This window comes from Trachinotus anak, unplaced genomic scaffold (assembly GCF_046630095.1).
Source record: "Trachinotus anak isolate AG129_WGS33_773 ecotype Australia unplaced genomic scaffold, CSIRO_AGI_Tana_v1 ptg000014l, whole genome shotgun sequence".
Taxonomy (NCBI): Eukaryota; Metazoa; Chordata; class Actinopteri; order Carangiformes; family Carangidae; genus Trachinotus; species Trachinotus anak.
This window is the reverse complement of record NW_027273865.1, coordinates 4,855,360-4,878,027: the sequence shown is the minus strand read 5'-3', so window position 1 is coordinate 4,878,027 and position 22,668 is coordinate 4,855,360. Positions and strand designations below refer to the sequence as shown.

At 40.3% G+C, this 22,668-nt stretch overlaps 2 protein-coding genes across 3 annotated transcripts in view; one reads left to right on the top strand and one right to left on the bottom strand.

The window, feature by feature from the left end:
- mark4b (MAP/microtubule affinity-regulating kinase 4b) overlaps nucleotides 1-4,824 on the top strand; it is a 60,201-nt gene extending 55,377 nt beyond the window's left edge. The window contains exon 18 of one of the 2 annotated variants that reach the window (XM_071497244.1): nucleotides 680-4,824. In XM_071497244.1, the coding sequence (XP_071353345.1) occupies nucleotides 680-1,013 (334 nt within the window). In that variant the 3' untranslated portion in view covers nucleotides 1,014-4,824. The remainder of the gene's footprint in view (nucleotides 1-679) is intronic. The other variant, XM_071497246.1, reaches the window with a different exon arrangement.
- ckmb (creatine kinase, muscle b) lies at nucleotides 4,654-11,242 on the bottom strand. The gene is made up of 9 exons (XM_071497247.1): nucleotides 10,904-11,242; nucleotides 9,330-9,442; nucleotides 8,916-9,012; nucleotides 8,478-8,632; nucleotides 7,722-7,854; nucleotides 7,434-7,605; nucleotides 6,739-6,862; nucleotides 6,288-6,477; nucleotides 4,654-5,239 (listed from the first exon to the last, which is right to left on the bottom strand). Exons 2-9 carry the CDS (start codon nucleotides 9,420-9,422, stop codon nucleotides 5,061-5,063), a joined length of 1,143 nt encoding a protein of 380 aa, XP_071353348.1. The 5' UTR covers nucleotides 9,423-9,442; nucleotides 10,904-11,242; the 3' UTR covers nucleotides 4,654-5,060.
- Between the last annotated feature and the right edge of the window lie 11,426 nt (nucleotides 11,243-22,668).

Genomic DNA, 22,668 nt, shown 5'->3' with positions numbered 1-22,668 from the left:
TTGTTGTTCTGCTTTAGAGCAAATTCTATAACAAAAAATCCTTTAAGAATAGCAAGTATCAGTTTTTTAGAAATGTATCTGTGTAGTATGCTATTATTAATATACTTTTTAAAGTAAAGTTTAATTTAAGAACAAAGTAATTGTATTATTAATCCCAGCATGACCTCACACCCCCACATAAACAATACATTTGAGGTGGGTGTGATTTGTATATTCCTCTGTTGTTGTGTAGTATGAAAAAAGACATGTTGTTAGGCTAGAAAATACACATTTACCTACATATCTGTGGCCTAGGTAGCAAAATGTCTAAATCCTATGATGTGATATTAATTATGTTTCTTCTTCTCCCCTTTCCCTCACCATTCATGTATTTACACTCACACAACCATGCACACATTCACTTACCTCCACTTGTCTCTTCACACATCCATCTCACTCAAATACCCAACACATTAACTCCAATCTCCTTAAATCTGTTCATCCCTGCTCCTGCATTTATATCTGATCTCATGCCCCCGCTACCTCTTTTGTTTTTGTTTCTTTTTTACCCTCCCCTCATGCACACATCCCAAATCCCCCTCACTTTGTCTCCTCTGCTTTTAACTTTCATACATTCCCGGGTCCATCCATCCCCCATTTGCATCGCCCTTCTTCTCCCCTCCCCTCTCCCCTCTTCCAGTCGCCATCTATCTGGGCATCAGAAAGCGGCCGAGCCCCGGACCCCCCGATGCGGCTGGGATGTGAGGGTGCGGAGCCCTCGCGACCCGGCCGAGGTGGTGCTAGCGCTGCGCGAGGCGGCGCAGGGCTGTGGCTGCCAGGTCCATCTGGCCGGGCCTTTCCTCCTGTCCTGCACCCACGGAGCAGCCGGCGCCCGGGTCGCCTTCGAGGCCGAGGTCTGCCAGCTGCCCAGCGGGCTGGGCCAGAGCAGCGGTGTGAGGTTCAAGCGCCTGTGGGGGGCACCGTTAGCCTTTAGAGACATCGCCACCAAAGTGTCCAAGGAGCTGGAGCTCTGAGGGCGACAGGAGGCGGGGCAGATTGATGACGGACGGGACAGGTTAATGAATGAGGAAGGATGAGGAGGAGGAGGAAGCAACGAGGCAGACAACATCCCCCTCCTCCTCTTCCTCCCTGGGCTCCACCTCATTTGATGTGGCTAGCGATGCCTCGCCTCCGCCAAAGACCCTCTTCCTCTGATGCCACCAATCACAGCCAGACAAACGGATGCACAGACACAGATAGATCGCCATCGGCAGACTTATGATGACCCTTGACCTTGGAGCTGTCAGTGACCCACGACTCCTGCTTAAAACACACCACCATCTCCATATTATGTGAGCCCATGGAGTCAAACTGTTCTTTTTTTTTTTTTTTTTTCATGATTTCATATTTGATGTTGACAAGGATGTTGTTGCTGAGAATGATGGAGACTGATAATTTGTTGTTGTTGACATTGTTGTTCCTATTGTACCATAATTGTCGTCATTCCTTTTTAAAGAGCTGCTATTTAAAGAAATCTTTAAAAAATTTTGTGTATTAAGTTTATTTTCTTTCTTTAATGCTTTTAAAATGGGCAGAAGTTTGACATCTGTTGTCATCCGCGGAACCAGAAGTCACATATATAAGGAGTGAGGGCGCAGTCTGACCTCCGGCCTCCAGAGAGAGACATGCAGAAATGCAGAGACTTGTGACAGACTGAATGAGGCCCCACAGCCTCTCTGCCCATCCATTGACAAAGCCCGTTTTACTGCTCAGTTGGGATTTTGATGTTTGTTTGCATAATTTCTGGTAAAATGTTGTCTTCTCTGGCAGGTGAGTCGCTAACAGACGAGCAAAGCTGCCTAATACCACAGGACCCGAGCTGAAATGTTGTACTTGCTCCTTACAAATAGTCAACTTGGTTCAGTGTTTGCCAAGTTGCTACCTTTCTCAACAAGCAAAAGTCCCTTCAAAAAAGTTTAAAATTATATAACATTTTTTTGTTTTGAAGCTCAAAGTAGAGTGTTTATTTCACAGCAGGATGTCTCAGTTGGCTCTGTAGTTATTTTACAGGAGTTTCTAATCTGGAGTTGGATGTAAGGAAGCAAGAAGAGACACTTTACATTGTTGTTCTTAAAAAAAAAGTCTCCACTCAGCAGGTTTAGTTCATGTGCATTAGAAAAGACAGAAGGACCAATATCCTATTTAACAAATATAAGCTCAAATAGATTAATTCAACATTTAACTAAACTACATTTTCATCCATAAGAAAAATTAAAAATGAATTTTTGATGAATGTTGAATGTTTTCATGCATTCAACTGTGCCACAAATGCTTAAAAATCAAATTTTCTCAGCAAATATAACTGGTGCATTTGATTACTGGTCAAAGTATATGGAATCCTAGTTTTTATCTGGTGTGATGGTAATTTAAAACAAAAAAGCTCATTTTCACTCCTCTTCCTGTGAGGCCAGTGCAGATATAATTCAAAAGCCTGATCCAACCTGATGATCTTGTTGGTCACTTTGGTCGTGTGTGTGCCCCCCCCCCCCAAAACACACACACACACACACACACACACACACACAATCACTGTAGCTCATAGTGGTTCAGAGTAGACGGAGGGTGTCACTGATGTACTGATGGAAGCAGCTATACTGTATCACCTGTCAGGATGCCATCGCCTTCGCTTTCCTTAAGTGTAGTGCAATACAGCCACAAAGCCAAGAACTAAGACTTGAAAAAGCATTGATTAAGACTTAATAGGGCTCCTTGTTTGATTTATTTTTTCATTTTTGATATTGATGATTTGTTGTTAAAATTCATCTAGCACTTTTTTGTGTTTTAGCTGGGATTACATTGAACTGTTCTGCCAGAGTTTTTAATTAATCTGTATTTTTCCTTTATTAAATTGTGTAAAAAAATCACATTGTTTCTCACATTTAAAGCCAACCTAGTGAGTAAATGACACTCTGAATGCATTTCTTTCCTTAACTTACATGTACCTACCTAAAATGGCTTCTTGGCATCACTTTCCTCAGTAAAACCAGCTGAAGAGATGCCTTAAGGTTTCCACGCAGAGGTGCCATTTGATTCCACTGATGCCGCAGTCATATCAAGGAAAGAGTTGTTAAATACCAAATTTCCAAAAAAAAAATCAAAATAATGATTTGTCTTGACAAAGTTTTGTCAGATTTCACTGTTTTTTTTCATCCAATATCACATTTGTTTTGTGTTTTTAACCTCAGCAGCAGTTTTGATATATAAACTGTAGATTTTTCCCTCTGCCGACCAATCAGGCCGCAGCACTGATGAGAGGTGTATGACTGTTGACCAATCAGGTCCCGTTATTGCAAGAACGGGATATTGCTGTAAGAGGTGTATGACTGTTAACTAATCAAACTCCTGCCTCATCAAGCCACAGTATAATGTAAAAGCATGTCCGGTCATGAGGCAGTGGTTTGCGACGAGAATGTGACCTTGAATGACTTTTTGAGTCGTTTGATTCTTACATTTTCTTTTAACATTTTACATTAACTAGAATCATCGCCTCTCAGTTTTATGCCTCCGCCAAACAATCAAGTTGCAGGAAATGTGCCCCCCCCCCGTTCCTGAATTACAGCGTTGAATAACGGCCAGAAGGGTTTATGCAGAACATTATGATGTCACAGTGAAGCTGACCTTTGACTGATATAAAATGTCACCACATTTTATCCTGTTTGACCTTTGACCACCAAATTCTAATCAGTTCATCCTTTTTCATTTGTACCAAATTCAAATTCCCTCAAATTGTTCTGAGGGATGAATGGACGACCTGGAAACACGCTGCCTCCGGCCCCCGGCCGTCACTGTGCAGAGGCATAAAGACAATTAGCTGCTCATTACAGAACAAATCAACCAGGACTCAACAAAAACACCGACTGCTACATCGATCATGTTGCTGCATTGACACTGACGACTCCAAAATCAAAAGGTTGTTGTACTTGTATTGTAACTCTTTAAAGTCAAGCAATTAATAAGTTGTACTTTCAGCATCTAACAAAACACTGATATGGAAACAGAAAAGTTAGATGTTACAGCAGGTTTGTGATCTTCACGGCTGTGAGGTCTACATGTTTATCTGTTTCATGGGAGATTTCAGCTGCAGCACGTGTCCACCACTGTCTCAAAATGTGAAGCTGTGATTTAGGGCTAGTTTTTGCAATTTTTTTTTTTTTTTGTGTACAACTGGGCCTCACTCTCTGAACCTGTTCTCTAGATACAGTTAGGGCCATGCTTTAAGGCTACAGTTCTGTTGTATAGTGTGTTTGAAGCTGTCACTGTTATCAACAAAACTTAACTTATGGGCTGAAATTACGGAAATGATCGACCTGCAATCCTGCATGTCTCCTAGGAAACAATGTGTGACACAAAAATAAAGACTTTCAAACTCTTTAATATTTGATGTCCTTTTTTCTCAGATATGGACTTAATGTATTTGATGTGGCATCCCACCATTTTCTTTGTGTTATCATTGAATTGTTGTTTTGTGTGTGTCCAGTTAAAACTAAAATTAATATTTAAGGATTGTGTTTCTCTATTAGTAAAAGATAAATTGCATATATTACTGACAGTGTGTTATGTGCACTTGCAAAATATCCATGTGTATTTCCCAAAAAGAAAACATAAGACAGAAGGTTTGATTGTTACATGGGGCATAATTTAATTGTCCAGTTATATTTTACAACCAAAAAAATTTTTCTCTTGGTGTGTTTACATAGCCATAACCAGACTATGCTTGGATTGATCCCAGGATGTTACAGAGAAGATGGGGAGAGCGATGATTAAAGTGACAGGAGTTAAGAAAGAGGAACCAAAGAAAAAGCAGGAAAGGAAAAGATGAATAAGGTTAACAGAAGTAAGAAAGAAAGAAAAGAGCAGAAAGAAAAGTGACGTGTCCTCTTGCCGGAACGGAGTAAGCAGAAAGTAGCCAGTTGGCCAAAACCAGTAAGATAACTTTACAACAAGGCTACCTGTTCATTTTTTTATAATATATAAAAAAAACAAACACAGACAGTCATTCAGTCATTGGTTGTCTGTTCAAATTACTTCTGGGCGGGGATCATGCCATCAATGGACTCTCCTTTCTCCAGCTTCTTCTCCATCTCAACCATCAGCTTGACACCATCAACCACCAGCTGGACCTGCTCCACCTCGGAGGAGCCCAGACGGTCAGCGTTGGAGATGTCAAACACGCCACCCACGGAGGCTGTGTCCACACCACCTGTAAGGAGAAGAGAGGCAGAAGAATAAATCTACCATCAGGAGTCTCAGTAGGAGGAGAAATATGCTGTGGCAGGCCTTATAATGTGGATTATTCACAATGTTGAAATTATTGAGTTATTTAAGTTTTTTATAACCTTTATTTTGAAAATTACAAAGTTTTGAAAATCCTATTAATGTGAACATTTGGAATTAAAACATTTTTTTAGATGTCAGATTATTTACTACATATGATGGTGATGAATACTGGTTCTCCCTGACAACAGACTCTACAATCACCACTGGTTGAACTTAACTTTAGTGGATAAGAAATACAGTGTTTCTGGATAAGAATAATTAAGACTACCACAACTACTTTTCCTGGAACATGAAAACTTTCTTGAGATCATACATTATACCATCCTGCCCAGTAAATCCCAGAGACTGAGGTGACATAGATTTGACCTTTAGTTTACTCAGTTTCCACAGTGCTTTTGATGTGGTGGGAAACTAGCCTGAGGAACTACTCCCTGGACTTTTCACTTCCTCTTCTTCCTGGATATTTTGGTGAAAATTAGCTACCATATAAGAGAGGCAGAAGATAATAATGCTAAAGCAAGATAAATGCAGCAAATCATACAAAATAATTAAGTTTAGAAAGCTATACTGTCTACCTAATGCTAAAACGTACTAGCATTAGTGTTAGCCTGCTTTCCTTCTTTATGTAATATATAATTTCTCTTTTGGTTGCCATATACTTTCTGTTCTGTTCATTTTGACCAAAAACTCTTTTGGATCTAATCTCAAGTTAGCCTGTTAGATATAGCAGCATTTTATTTTATTAATTAATTTATCTATTTGATTTAATAAATATAATATAAATATAATGTAATAACGCTCCAAATATCTAATTTGAGATTTGAGATTTAAGACAGATTTTGTTGTTAATTCTTCACTTCCAGTCAATCCAGCTGCGTTCAGTCTAAAACCCCAACTCTGATGCTTCTCTGGAAATACTTTATCTGTCGCTGGCTTTGAGGCAGATCCACATATTGTTTTGGTTTCAGTACCTGTGCCACGCTTCTGCAGACGCAGCCTGGTCAGGATCTCCTCGAACTTAGCGTGTGTGCTGAGCTTGGGCAGCTTGACGTGCACGCCACCGCGCAGGCCAGTTCCCAGGTTGGAGGGGCAGGTCAGGATGTAGCCCAGATGCTCGTTCCACATGAAGCCGTGGTTGTGCTTCTTGAAGATGGCCTCAATCTGACCAGCAAAGAGGAAAGTTAAATGAAAAATGCATCATAGTTCAAATATAATCTGCTAACTAGATCTGTCTGTTATTAATGCAAAAAGAAATTAAACTTTGTGCATTTTTAACAGCCATGAAAGGTCCAGAGAAAGGTTCCACAGAATGTGAACTGGCTTTAACTCTTGTACCCATGCTCCTGGTTGAATTGTGCCTGAGTGTAGTGTGCGTAGCTGTGTGTTTATGTCAAGGTATGCATGGATATTTCTGTGTGTTACCTTCTGCAGGCCGGTGCAGAAGCGTCTGAAGACCTCCTTCATGTTGCCTCCCTTCTGCATGGAGATGACACGCAGGTGATCCTCCTCGTTCACCCAGACCAGGAAGGTCTTGTTGTCGTTGTGCCTGGAGGAAGAAGATCCAGCTCAGTTTCTCTCCGTTTACATTCAGCAGAAAAAAGACATTTGATTCTGAAGGTTACGTGAATACAGTTTGCAGTTTTGGTAGAAATGTGCCGAACAGAAACTGAGTGTATACATTTCTAGTATGTGTGTCAAGACATTGACAAAATATGAATTATGTGACCCACTGAGCTGCACAGTAGTGGATCTAAGGGGTGGGGTGAGGGTTAGTGAGCTGTGGTATTCATGACACACTTTAACAGATGTTTGAAAACAGGAATAATGAGGATTTTCATATTAGGCCTGTGGGAGACAGCGACAGATGGTGAAAGTTTTAAAGGTTGGCGTGGGAGGGCCACATGGGATTTTATCTCAGTGGGAGGTCGTTTGTATTTCCTTTGTGTGATTGTGTATATTTATGTTTACATGTGCCCACTAAATCTGATTTTACAGTTAATCATAGCACATACTTGATGATCTTTTTAGGTTCTAACCAGGGTGAACTCTGGTAAAATCTAATTTAATTAATCAGATTTTCTACTTCAGTTCCCATTCCGTGTGTCTGTGTTTCTCACCAGATGCCTCTGGCGTCGGGCCAGTCACGGGCCATACCAGCGCAGGTCAGCAGGGGGGACACGGGCTTGTCAAACAGGAAGTGATCAGCGATCAGCTGCTCCTGCTCAGCGTCGGTCATACCGTCCAGGGGGTAGTACTTTCCCTTGAACTCACCCTCCAGGCTGGACAGAGCTGAGAGGAATGAATGAGGAAGGAGGAGTCAGTCTCTGTCACAAATATTTGTGTTGCTTCTAAATAAATCAGTCTGAGTTAGATCGACAGATTAGTATCATTAGTTTGACAATCACCCTCAATTGACAGGTTCTGAATGGCTCTGCGCTCTCCACGGCTGTTGTGGGGGGGCAGGGTGAATCCCTTGATGCTGCGGCCAGTACGAACACGGCTGGACAGCACGTAGTTGGGGTCCAGGTCATCACCACCCTGGGAAAAGAAGAAAAACACAACGGACACATCATTACTGTGTCTTAGCCATTGTTTTACACTCTTGCTTACAAACTTGCTTGTTTGACATATGGATGGTGGGGGGTGGGGGGTTATAACAGTTTATTTATTTCAGTTTTTAATTTGAGGATCAACTGCTTGACAATTTTGAAAGGGGAATTAACAAACATTAAAACAAAAATAAATACATAGGGAACGAAATAACATTAGTAATAGATAAAGTATAATAAAGTAATAGACTAATTATTTTGACAAATTGTTCCAGTCTTGCTTTGAATTTAAAAGGTTCTGTAGAAATTATAAGTATAATAAACCAAGTGTGTTGAGTGAACTTAAAGCTGTGTAGATGGTTTACTTCACCAAGTTGTGAGTAGTTTTAAATATGCTATGGCTCGTTGCTGCAGAAAAATGATTCAAAAAATGTACTGATACTTTGGGGGAATGGCTGCTCTGTAAACTTAACCCTGAAGTGATGGGGCCTGAACTGTAATTAATTGAACACAGTCAGTACATTCAGGGCTGTTAATTTGGTGCGTAAACCTGCCAACGGGCCAGTTTACTTTCCTTTAAACAGCACCATCACAAATGTTTTCTCTCCTCACCTTCAGGTTCTCGAAGTTCAGGTCGGTCTTGTGCTTGTCGGTGGGCTTGTATCCGCCATGACGGTCGGAGATGACGGGGTCCAGCAGATCCTTGAAGACCTCGTAGGACTCCTCATCACCAGCAACACAGCCCACGGTCATGATGAAGGGGTGGCCTTGAGAACAAGAGGGAGGATGAGGAAGATGGTAACATTGTGAGCTAAATCAACTTTTGTTCATAGTGTGGTTTTGTTGCTGTACCGCTGAAGAACATGGAGTCCCTGGACATATATAGATATATAGTACAATAGAATAGATATTCTCATGTCCCCTGATTTAGAGGAAATCTAAAATCATAACATAATGATAAAGAGTTTGCTTCAGTTACTTCATGTCTCCTGAAACCCGAGCTTTGCTGTTGTGTGTTAATCTCTGTGCTGATGACTCGCTCTTTCTTACCAGGGTTGTCAACACCGGTCTGGATGACATCATCCAGGGTGAAGCCGCTGGGGGTGGACTTGCTCCTCAGCTTGCCGTAGATCTCCTTGGTCAGCACCTACAGCAGATGATACACAGTGCAGGTCGGTGATTATACAGTCACATGACTTTAAAGTTGCATCTCAGCTCTCATGAAATGCAGGAGGTTCCAAAAGCAGCAGTGAAAACATTTGTGCTGTAAGTGACTTATCTCCTCTGAGGTGTATTTTTGAATTGTCCACAGAAAAGTGATGCCTTGCTTCAAAGCACAGTGTCAGAGTAATTTGAGTGGCTGCTAGGATCATAATAATGTCATGCTACAAGTTACTGCTAACCTGTGCCTGTGTGTTTTGGGTGTGTGGCCATGAACAGACAACTCCAGAGCAGGATTCGTACCTTGGCCATATGGTTGTTGTGCAGGGACAGATCGGGGAACTCCTCGTCCAGGGAGAACTTCATTTTGTAGTCGTTGTGGCAGTTCTTTGCCATGGCTGCGATTCTTACTCCGTCTGAGAGGAGACAGCAAAAAGAGAGGAGGTAGAGACATTTAACGAGACTGTACTATTATATAGGAGAGTCTGCAGTGATTGTACACACGGTCGGGCAGTGTTCAGTCAGTTATTGTGTTTAATTAGAAGAATCTTATAGAAGCAGACCTGAAAAAGGGGATTTTATAATTTTGCTAATGACAGGATGTTTTTTTTGTTTAGAACAAAACAACCTGAGACACAACACAGTGGTCTGATGAATACCATGCTTCTTGCCTGAAGTTTCTTCAAGTTTTTCGGTCTTGTCTAGAGTCTCCTGGTGAAGAAGAGGCACCTTCTCATTCTGTCTGACCACCTTTCTTTTCTTTTCTTTTCTTTTCTTTTCTTTTCTTTTCTTTTCTTTTCTTTTCTTTTCTTTTCTTTTCTTTTCTTTTTCCTCCTCTCTACATGCTTTTCTCCAGTCTTTCCTGCCTCTGAGTGTCTCACCACCCACACCCTCCCCCTTCACCAATATTATTAATAGTGTGGCTGTGTGCCCTCCCACCGCTCCCCACTCCCCGCCCCCTCCCCCCATCTCGGGCCTGCACCCCTCCCATCTCCAGATGACTGACTCTCTCTCTGCTGCCACTCTGTTCACCCTCACACTAAAGCTAACTCAGTGGCCGGACAACTGTCCAGTACAGATGGCAGCAGAAGCAATAAACCTTTAAATGACATTATGTTTTTAAGACTGAAAATAGCAGAAAAACTACTTATACTCAAAAATGCAATTGGTTAAATTTGTATTTTTTTTCAAGTCTCATTACTATTCAATCCTTGAAGTTTTAAGCGAAGTGAGAAAGAGTCATGAAGAAGGAAAGAGGGAAATTATTTTTGTATATTCTCACTCCAACACTCATGCATCTTCTTTTACATACATGTTGGGAGTTTATGATCAAGACAAATGTGTGAATGCACACTGGAATCAACTGAGCTGCAGCTGCAGAATCAATCAGAGCAGACATGCCTTTCTGCAATACAGAGGTCAAAACTCAGTTGCGTCAGTTGCTCAAGGTACAGCTGAGTATTGAAACCTGGTACACCGAAAGGTCAAAGCTTGTATAGCTCCACAAGTCCCATGACTAAATCAAGTAGTCCTAAACTGTTCAAAGACACACCTCGAGCCTGCTCTGCCAGCGTCAGCACCAGCTGACAGATAGTCACAACTGTTTCAGTGACGCTACGCTGCCATAAACTTAACTACCCCTTTATCAGCAGATAAGTGGTACCCACATCCAAGAAACACATAATGACAAGTCTTCAAAAATAAAAAAGAAAGAAAAACTAAGTTTCAGGTTATAAAGTGCACTCATTGATTTTAGTAGTTTCCATATCAGGAAAAATATGCAAGGAATCCCAGAAGAGAAAAAGTTTTGATAGCTCCAGAGTCCACCAATGGAGGAATCTGTCTGACAGATATTTGTTGTTTTTGGTTTTTTTTACCTGCTTAGGAGAAAAGAAAGAGGTAACAGATCCCGGGATCAGATCCTGTCCACCAAATGTAGGGGTTGCCCAACTCTGCCAGGTGATGGACTTAAGCATTTATACCCACACCTCTGTCCCTATTCGCTGACTGGGCTTGGGGTCCCCTCATTTCATTGGTCACTGGTGGTCTTCTGTGCCCGGTTGAGTTTCTAAAAGGCAAGAACGAACATCACACAACACTCGAGACGGGAGACAAGGCAACAGCTGCAGCTGCCCGGTCCAACCTTTCACCCTCAGCCTGCTTGGCGTTGCTCTGATGGTTTGGACACTTAGTGTATAGAGCTGCATGCTCATGTATTGTACTGAATCTCTCCTCCATGTTTCCCCACTGAGTTGATAAAGCAGAGTAACTCGAATATTGTCTGTCATGATATTGAAGACCTAAAATAACCACTTTATCTCAGATTACATTGTAGCAATATTCAAGATTACATATTGAGTTTCATTGAGCTGCAGCCCTCTCACCAACCAGTTTGCTAAGTGGAGGTTGTCTGCAAGTGTGACTTTGAGATAAGTGTCACTGCTGCTTGTGTGAAAGTCATGTAGTGATCATAGTGCCAGGCTGTGCAAACTCGAGACATTTGGCAAGTCAGAGGAAGGAAAACATAAACTCCAGAGTTTTTTATTTGTCTGCATCAAAGCTTAAGTAAGTGCACAGCTTTCTCAGCATACACTAGAGTGTATGCGTGTTGCTAACCGCAGAGGTTTGGTCAGCCATACTCAATATCAGGACATGTTTTTGGATATTATCACTTTTCATGCAATGTAAAAGGTCATTAGTCAAGTCTACGCTCACAGGAGGTTACACTCAGTCTCAGATCTAGCTTTTATTAAACTTGTGCTGTAAAAGTACCAGCATCATTACATCCCACCAGTAATGTGATAGACCTCAGTAATTGACCTGCAGACAGACATTAAATCACACACACATCATGTGACAGAGGAGAAGCTGTGGGTGGAGCTGAGAGACACAGTGACGCAAACAGCAGCCTCACATAAGATCCAGGTTTCCCCACAACACAAGAGAGACCCGGAGGTCAGATGATTATGTGTTACATAACAGCTTGTGCTTTTTTAAAATAATGTATATTATAAGAGATGAATTATAATTAGTTAGATTAGATAAGTTTTTGATTTTTATTGTGGTAGGAGTTGCAGCGTTGAGCATTTATACCGTGGATTTTTTTAGCAGAAAAATACAGTTTTTAACAGTCAAAACTACTGGAATTTTTTTTTCTTGTTATTTAAACTTCTTGACACAGACATTTTGACAGTATAACTTTTTTTTCCTCCTGTCATCGCATACAGTACATATAAATTATACAGATACACAGACATATACTCACACACATGCGTATACATACATTTGTATACTTCTATACACATATTACGTATATATATATATATATATATCAAAAAAAAAGGAAAGAAAAGGAAAAGAAAATGTTATTGAGAAATAAACCTGCTGGAAAATTTGGTCTGTGAAAACATGAAGCTTTTTCAAAACATACTAGGCTAAAATAGCCAATGAAATCATTATGGCATCTAGTGGAAGACATACATTCATTTGGAAAGCTGGGATTTACACGCTATGCTATGCTGATGACAGTCAGCTGTATACATCAAATGACCATGGCCAGTTTTAAATATTAAAGGTCCCATATTTTACACTTTTCCTGTGTTTTATTTGAAGTGTTGATATCCATAAGAAGATATATTTGTGGTTTTAAGGACCAAAATCCATCTCAGTGTAGTTTTACATCTCCTCTCTCAGGCTTCTCAGCCTCAGAGACTCTGATCCTCCCCTCTGATTGGCTGACTGTTTTTGAGTGATGAAAATACAGCAGATTTCAGATAAACACTCAGAGAAACCAAATCCTGCAAGGTTAGATGGTGGGTCCAGGTGGGCGGGGCTTGGGGCGCGGCTGAGAGCAGTGACTGCTTTGTTGTGACATCACAAAGTTACAGAATTACTGACAGCTGGTTTTAAGGCTCAGTTTCTGAATACAGGCTGTGTACATTTCTCTGTGGACTGAGGCTTTGATACTTTCACAGTATTAATGTAGAACCTAGACCTGCTTTATAATCAAAAAAGACATGGACATCTACCTTTATACAATATGGGTTCTTTAACTTGCGATATGTGCTAAACTTGCTGAATGTCACTGTTTCATTTTACCAAATAATCAGCGAACAGGAAGTTGAATCAGATTTATGTCCTCACATGGACATAGCAAATACTGACACATAGCACACACACACGCTACAGGTTTGTGTGGTTGTATTGATCTTTTCAGCTTGCTAACGGAAAATTTGCAGGTAAGGGTTGTGTTCATGAGTTCTGAGTCTGAGTTCCTTTGCTCTAAATCAACACGCAGGCTCCAGTTTCACAGCTGTGGCCTGACCATCCACAGATAAGACTTTCCAAATGAGACTTTCTCTATGTCACTGCATTTTGCTCACCCACTGTGAACACACTCTCATATGAATGAACATACAAACACATACCTACTTATTACCATAACAACCAGTCACAGAAGTTTTAATGTGCACATAATGCACATCACCTCATTTTTTGCTTTTATCCCTTTTCAGCTTAAATATTGCACACATTGACACTTGGGTGTCGGCCAGGTCTCCCTCGACTGTGTCCAGTTGGAGAAAACGCTGCTGCTCAACTCATTACCAGGACAAAGAGGCAAGACCTCATCACCCTTGTGCTTGCCTCCCTGCACCCTCCCTGCCCTGCTCCCTCTTAGATTTCAAATTGATTTTAAAATTTTATTTCTCACATTTAAGGCCTTATATGGCCTTGTTCCTAAATACCTCTCAGATTTAATGACCTGGTCTGTGCCCTGCTGGTTAATCCCATATCACAGTTTCTGACAAAGGCTGACACCTTATGGAACGCTCTGCCTTTATCTCCTTTTAAATCTCTTCTTTTGGAAATGTTTGACATAGATTTTTATTTGAACTCTTTTGTTACTATTTATTTGATTTATTTCATTGTTTTTACTTCTTCTGTCCTCTGCCTTGTCTGGTTTTTATTTCTTTCTGTAAAGCACTTCCTAACATTTTTAAGAAAAGTGCTCTATTTTTTATTAGTCGTATCATTATTATTATTACAGTGTAAAATTGTGTTAATGATCACTATAAAGTCAAAGGTGTAAAGTAAAATGGCGCAAATTTGAGCTCTGTCTTGAAAATATTTTCATGTTATTATTCTGACCCAAGTGCAGAAGCTATTGATTACCATCAAGAACCTGTAGCAGCCTTAAAGTAAGTGGAAACTCTAATTTTCTCCCGACTACATTCAAACCCCCGTCAATAAAACTCAAAGGTCATGCTGACTGACGTGCAATATGTGCTGTGTGTGCCTCCTGCCCATTCAGACCAGTTAGTTCTGTAGCTCAGATACCACTGTGGCACAGATCCAGTTCCCCAGTTTAGACTGTCACTGTATCCCCCAGCACTCCCTCCCTCACACACACACCCATGCCACCCTCTCATAACAGAGCCAAACAGCCCCAGAACCATGCAGCTGCCCCACAGAAACAGGCACCAAGGACACTTATGTAACCTGGAACACTGTGTGAATCATTTATAATGATTCAAATCTGAATCTCATGAGCATGTGCAAAAAAATCGAGATGGCGGAAAATTTTTATGGGCTTAGTGCTTCCTAAATGACATGATACTGAAGTGAATATATTTTTAGTGTTTGTTGTCTGTGTTAGAAATTGTTGTTAGAAAAGATGTAACATAGTTTGTGTGTATGTGCAAATGCAAATGTTGCCTGCATGCATGCAGGTGGTGGCACCTCACACAGTTTTTTAGGAATTCATTACAACAGCCTTGAGTTAGATTCAACCTCTGTGAAGCTGATGTTGGTACATTTTTGCTAAAAGTTTTCTGGTTCCTTTTTAGATTTAAAAATGTGGTGTGTTTTGATTAATGCCAGGCCTAGTTGATAAAATTACTATAAAAGTTGTGTTTCTGTTAATGTGTTTCAATGTTTGTGTTTTAGTGTTGGTTCATGATGCATTCTGATTCCTAGCAAACATTTAAGGCAGGATTCAATGAGATAAACTGTATATATGCAGTATTGTGTAAACCCTGTTTGAGCTGGCGTGCAGTCTGGCAACAGATTCTCATTCACAGTCAAGGCCATAGGGAGCAATTGAGGGTTACATGCATTCACACTTTCACACATGGATGTTGCCAGGAAGAGCTGGCAGTCTTAGCCACTGACATGCATTTATGATGTTTATATTTGCATTATACAGCGTCTTATAGCTGCAAAATTTGTCCTTGTCTGTCCTGAACTGAGGGAGTGACAAAACACAGTTTTGATGTGAAACATCAAGATGTAACATCAAATTGATCTGAGCTCAAGGTAAGGACTGATTTCTGAATTCTAATTGTTGTGTTTCTTCTTGATATTAATCATGATATTGTCTTTCAAACTCAATGTTAGGGTCCTAAACTTAAGCTGAAAATAAATCGCATTATAACGAATATAATATAATGGCAATACTTCCTAAACCCAAAGGAAGTGACTCTTCTATGAAAGAGGCTGCAGATCTCTGCAAGCAGCAGCAGGATGTAAGATGCTCACACCTTCTTTGGATTCCACTGGTTTGACCTGGACTGTTTCAGACATGCAAGTCCTGAGCATGTTGGTAGTTTGAAGAAACCATAAATAGACTCAAGGCATTTGTAAGAAGACTCTGTCAACATGAGTGCATGTGAAGTCTGAGACGTGGTGAAAAGTGGTGTAATGGACTGAGCAGGGTTGAATGCAGAGGAGTGATGGTGTTGGGGCTGGAAGACTTTCATTTGTGATGAAAGGGCCGGTGTTCATGATCCTGTGTGTTCATGTACATCTAGGTTTTGGTTTTTAAACCACTTGGTTGAGATCAGGAAAAACTGTCTTCTCAGTGACCCCAAGTATTAACCATTTAATGAAATAGTCAGCTTTGACTTGAAAGGAGACCTCCACAGATTTTATATGTCAGAGTCCATTGTTGGATAGTAGAAATGCATTAGTGAAAAAAATTGTATAAAGTGTTTTGTGGTATCAGAGGGAGCTGCACAAAATACTTGATGTAGTATAAGTTGGGTCTGAAGATTACAAGTCTGAATGGTAAAAAAAAAAAAAAAAAATGCAGGTGTGGAGTTAGAAAGAAGAGTCCATTCCTCACTTCTGCATGAGGCTAGTGGCTACGTAAGCTGCAGTGAGCATAACACAACTGAACTACAGGGCGAACTGTTAGTGTTCCAGTTGCATTGTGGGTAATGTAAGCAAAGAATGCGTTGAATAAGAAAGATTATATTTCTGATGACATGACAGCACCAATGTTTAGTACGAACAGTTTATGTTGGCAGTGAACAGTTTGTAGATTCATGATAGATGTTGAAAGAAGAAAACACTATCTGGGTGACATAATTTATACAAATGGATTTGTTGATGCATTTTTTTTCTTTATTAACATAATTTTCAAAAACATGTCCATTGTCATGTCAAAAACATAGGAAATATAATGTATATTTACTTTCAATGACATGAGAAGAATGAAAGATAAATGGTGATGCAGCTAAAGAAAAGGTCTTGTCAGACTTATTACTGTTGTCTTTGAAGGGAGAGAATAATCAGTCACATTATTTATATACACAACATGTATTTTGTATCTATACTGAAACTACTACTTCATCATCATCATCATTTCTCATAACTTTTTGTGTATTTTGGACGAGCTGGCGCTGGCCTTATACCGACAACAATAAAACCAATTAACTGTATTTTTGACAGGATTATCACTTCATTTGTGGTTGTTGGTGAGCACAGCACAGCTGTTTGTAGGAATGTGATCACACTCATCCCCATGAAATTGAATTAGATCTCATTATTTGGCATCTGAAGTGACTCACAGGTTGGAAATGTCACCAGGTGGTGTAGCAGACACCTGCTAACCTGGATCAGTGTTCATGATATTCTCACCACACGTCATGGATAACACACTGAATGTAAAAGCTCTGCTGCACAGTCTCTGCAGTTTGTGGCCTCTCTGTTTGGTCACAAGTTAAATCCAGTAATTGTTGATGAATGAAGGTCACAGGACATTTTAACTTCATCTTTACTGAATGGTCAAACACACCTTTAAAACTGGTTTTAACACAACACTCTTCACAAAGGGAACGAGTTACAGAACAAAAGCTTTTCTAATTGAAGTTTCTCATTTCAAGTGATACTTGTGATTGTTTTTATGCCTCTGTGCTGGCGACAGCCAGAGCCGGAGTATTATTGTTTTTGGGTTCTCCATCTGTACGTATGTCCCCATTCGCATGGACACGATGTCTCAGTAATGCCTCAATGGAAATTCTTCAAATTTTGCACAAACATTCACTAGGACTCAAGGATGAACTGATTAGATTTTGTTGGTCATGGGTCAAAAGTCAAGGTCATAGTGATGTCACATAAGGCGGTTTTGGCCTTGAAACCTTCAAGGGAATCCCTTCACATTTGATACAACTGTCCACTGGGAGTCAAGGATGAATTGATTAGATTTTGGTGTTCAAAGGTCAAAGGTCAAGGTCAGTGTGACCTCATAAAAAACTTTTTAACCATTACTCAAGACTTCACACAGCAGATAAGACAAATTCTTTACACAAATGTTTAATATCTTATATGATTCTGGACAAACAGACATAATCTGAAACTGGTCTGAGTGGTGGAAGGATACAACTACAAGGCACTAATTCTAGTTCTTAATGTGTAACCACAGTTCTGTCTGTAAACTGTGTGTTTGTGGTGAATATCTGTTTGTTTTGTTCATGCTTATATGTTTTTTTAGTGGTTTTAATAATGGGTGTTGGTCAATACTAGTGACTCAGTGACTGCCTCGTCAGGTGCTACATTTTCTTGCTGCAGAAATAATAATGACCTGGACTGTAAAACATTTTAGAAATGTCACAACCTGGCTCTCAGCATGAAGAAAAAGAAAACAGACGGCAGAACAGTGAACTGCTTCAGGTTTTACACTGTCATGTATCATCTACTTACTTGAATATCTGTACCTATTTCATATATATTTATCTGCTGTGTTGTGAAAATTTAACTGTTGTTTATCTGTGATTTGATTTTGATGAGTTTGAGATAATTGAACAACAGAACTAGTACAAAGTAACAGATTTGATTCTTGAACTGATCCAAACCTGATGGAAAGTTCATATCACTCCCTAACAAGTCTGGGTTGACATGGCACTCTGGTCTAGTTGACAGAACATTTATCACTGTAGCCTTCCATATTCATAGTGATCTGTAAGACGATATCATCAGCAACGGACAGTGGACACAAAGCAGAGGGATTTTTTAAATATAAATGGGACCAGACAGATCATCACAGGGTGCACAGGTTAAATGTTGTGTTCTCATAGTGGTGAAATAAACTGGATGTGTTGTGTGTACAGGTGACAAAATGCCTGAGGGAAGAATCACACTGTTGATGATTCAACCATCTGCACTAAGCAACATAATACTAAATTAAAATGTTGGATTATTTAACTGATTTATCTTATTTTCAGATCATAGCTTTGAATTTCTGTGCTTTTTTTGTGAAGGTGACGATGGTGAGCTTATGATGAAACATGAGCTACCTGGGTGACTTGTGAGGGGGGACACGGGGTGGGTGAGCGTGTTGGGGTGAACTGTGGATTTCTATTTTTAGTTCCACCTCACCAGGTCCTCCGATCTCCAGTGCCAGTTGTCCTGATTGAATTGCATCGACTCAGCTGTCAGGGTGTCTGTCCCTCCTTCCATCCCTCCATCCATTCATCTGTTCATCCACTGTCACTTTACCAGACTGACCAAATTAAAATTTATTCAGCAAAGCAGCAGGACAGCTGAGAGGAAGACATTCAGGATTCAATCAATGACTCAGTGTGGAAATCACACACACATTATACCTGGGATTAACACACACAGTATACTTTGTCACATAAATCATGTGATCATGCTTTCGCTTTTAATTTTTCAGCATGTGATACGTGTGTGTGTGTGTGTGTGTGTGGTTGTGTGTGTGTGTGTGTGTGTGTGTGTGTGTGTGTGTGTGTGTGTGTGTGTGTGTGTGTGTGTGTGTGTGTGTGTGTGCGTGTATGTGTGTCATTGTTCCCATTCATTCTATGTCATTCATTTCTAATTTTACATCAGTGGGATATTGGCCAAGACAGCTGTAACATTTTAACTCTGCTGAATATTCCTCTTTGTGTGTGTGTGTGTGTGTGTGTGTGTACTTGTACTTGCTACATAGTAAGGACCAAAAAAAGTATTTTACGAACAGACTGAGGACATTTTGGCCGGTCCTCACTTTTTGAGACACCTTAAAATCACATTTTGAGGGTTAAGACTTGGTTTTAGAGTTATGGTTAGAATTAGGTTTAGGTTAAGGTTAGGGTTAGTGTTAGGGCTAGGCGATAGTTGTGATAGTTAAAGTTAGGGTAAGGGGCTAGGGAAAGCATTATGTCAATGAGTGTCCTCACAAAGATGGAAGTATGTGTGTGTGTGTGTTTGTGTGTGTGTGTGTTGCATGATTCTTTGATCATGTGTGTCTGCATACATATCCTGTACGTCCATGTAGTTATGTCTACCATGCACACACTTGTGCAGCTTTTTTACGTTTATCTATGTCTATGCATGCACACACACACACGCACACACAGCCTGCAGCCTGCACCATCATTCCTTCCTGCTGTCATCTGTCTGTTGGGTGGCAACAGCAGTGTTGTATTGCCAGTGTAGAGTCCCACCACCTCTCGCTCTCATATCAGCATTGATTTCAACTTCTGTGCTTAGCAGCTTAGCAGTGTTTAACCTAACTCTCTCTCTCTCTCTCTCTCTCTCTCTCACACACACACACACACTGCATATGCTGTGAGGGCCACTGCATATGATTAACATCATTTTCATACTCATCGAGCCCTGTCGTGACCTATGGATGGTGACACTGTCAGTCTGTGTCTCCACTCATTTCTCAGGTCTCTCCTTTATTTAGTCACCTGCCTGTATATACAAAAAACACATAAATTAACTGCACATGAAGCTCCCCTCCTGACAAGAACCTGATGCTCAGTATGTTGAGTGTGAATTAAGAAGCAGATAAATAGTAATAGTAGTAAAAGTAATAGATAAATAGTACACAGTGCACATGATGGTGTTATTTTTGTCTTTGACATTGTTGTAATGTCAGTGCTGCTGCAGATCTGTGAGGTGACAGCAAAATGAAACATCCCAGTGTATTCAGTCATGATAGGCAGCTGTCTCATTAGACTTATGTGAGTGTGAAGACATAATTCATGTAGATAGAAAAATATCTTTGGTTGACATGGTAAAGTGTTACTGTAGAACAGCAATAACCAGTGAGTGAGTGATTAGAAACAGAGTAATAAAAGGATTGTAATAACATTTATAAATAGCAACTTTACAAATGAAATCTTTTTGCAAAACATAAAAAGGAAGAAAAAATCTAAACATGACTTTTACATTAAATGAAGTCAGTAGTTAATGAGTCAGTAATTCTGAACTTAAGAACAAAGACTTAACTATTATTATAAAGGTCAGTGGGGTTTACAGTGTGAAGAGGTTTAGAAGGCTGAACTGACTTAGATAAGCTTTTCACTCATGCAGTTTAATATTAAAGCAGTATTTGCCCCCTCTGGTCCTCAGTCTATACTGTTTAAGTAACACCAATGTCAGGGATTGTCACTCTCTCAGAACAGTTCATACGTAGCAAAGTCATAATAAGGAATTACTCATCAAGACCCAATAAAACAGGCAAAATAGAATATGTAACTGAGAAACTGAAGCACTGAGATTAGTGGCTTAGTTATATATATATAAATATAAATGGATAAATATATAGAAATATCTTCACAGTAACAGATGAACAAATAAAGTGTTTTCTATTTCTGCAGTAAGGTCAGCGGTTGAGGACAGAATGAACTTTGACCCGCAAAGCTTTATGGGAAATGTTTGGTGGCCCTGCATAGTTCAGTGACACTATTTGAGGAGCTCAGTTCAGTCAAGACCCCCAGAGGAAGGAGTTTGCACCAACACTGTAATAATAGGAAAGTTTCTTACAAATGGCAAATGTGTCTTCTCTTGAGGGTCCATGTGCACAATGGACCACTCTGTAGATCCCCTAAGGTAAAACCAACTCACTTTGTTTTTATGGATTATTGACTGAAGGGCACAAATGCCAATTATTATCTATCTACAATCACATTTATAAAGTATTGTGACGTAACCCAGAGCACCCGGAATAAACCCACATGAACAGATGGCCAATTTAGAGTCGCCAGAAAAAAAAAGCAAATCAAAGTAAAAGTAAGATAAAATAAGCTCAAATAGAAAAAGATAGATGAACCAGTAGAACAAAAACTGAATAACAATCAGAAGAATGGGTAATCTAAGAAACTGTAAACAATGTTTATAAAGAGGCTAAAAATCATGAGCAATTTCATGTTTTCAGGATATTCAGCAGCCAATACAGGTGCTATAAATCAGTTTGTAAACACACACTGATGGGCATGAAGCTGAAAAAAGAATCAGGTTTGTTGTGGTTGTATTTGTCATTACTTCCTCTGATGATCTGTACAGACCTCCTGTTGCATGTGTAGTTTTCTGTAAAGTAAAGTTATCCTTGCACAAAGTAAATCTTGTGTTCAGACTGAATATTTCACCTCACAGACAGACTCTGTGGTAAACTGGTAATCTGGTCAACTTTGGGACAGCTGAACCCGCCCTGAGTGGACCATTTGGTAAGCCTGTCTCAGATGTTATGAGCACCGTGCTGGTCATTATGGCAACAGTGAGGGTTCCAGGGGGGGTTGTTGTCACGGCAATTGCCCTTGTCCCTCAGGTGGAGCTGGGAGTCATCATGCTCCGCTGCCAATGTCACAGTCATAGTATGGCTTACATAATTTGTAGCAATACAATTAATCAATTCATGTGACCTGGGGCCATGTATGGATCACTCAACAAGCCTGCAAGAGGTAACAGGGCTGCAGGGTAAGAATCTCTTTTAAAAAGCTATCCCAAACAAACAATGACGCACAGAGACTCCAGTAACACAGGAGTTGGTGGTTTGCACAATTCTGTTACTTGAAAAAGTTTGTAGCACAGCTGATTTCAGGATGATAGAATTACTTATTAACCTAAAAATGAGACCCCAGTTTGTTTGATTAAGTGCATATTAGATAATCCATACCTGCAATAAACACATAAATAAAACTAATTTCATGACAATCCACTGAACAACAATAGTATTTTTTTTCCCTTAACGATACAGACCAGTCACTGGGCTGGCAACCAATCACAGTGGACATTCCAGCCCTGACTCCAGGTGCACATACAGTGCACACTTTTTTACATATACAGTCTGTGGGTGAGCAGCAGGGTTGTTTGCAGGGGCCCCAGAGGCCTGGAGGAGTTTCCCGAGGGACCAGTGACCTTATATGGCCGGGCCCTGCCTACACCACCGCTGTCAGTTGCCACCTAACAGCTGAGCTGTCCATCAACCCGCTCACATAACTGTCACACATAAGGCACATGCAACAAAACACAGAGAGGGGAGTGTTGATAGACTGAAGAAATCAATAAAAGCACAGACTCAACTTCCCTGTCAGACAAATATGTTTGATTTTGGGAAGGGGGGTGAGGAGGTCCT

Bases quoted from the DNA above. Each gene is read 5' to 3' on its own strand.
- ckmb (XM_071497247.1), bottom strand. From the start codon at position 9,422: ATGGCAAAGAACTGCCACAACGACTACAAAATGAAGTTCTCCCTGGAC. The intron at 9,013-9,329 runs GTACGAATCCTG...CATCTGCTGTAG, and splicing joins ACAACAACCATATGGCCAAG to GTGCTGACCAAGGAGATCTA. The intron at 7,606-7,721 runs GTGATTGTCAAA...CATTCCTCTCAG, and splicing joins TCAGAACCTGTCAATTGAGG to CTCTGTCCAGCCTGGAGGGT.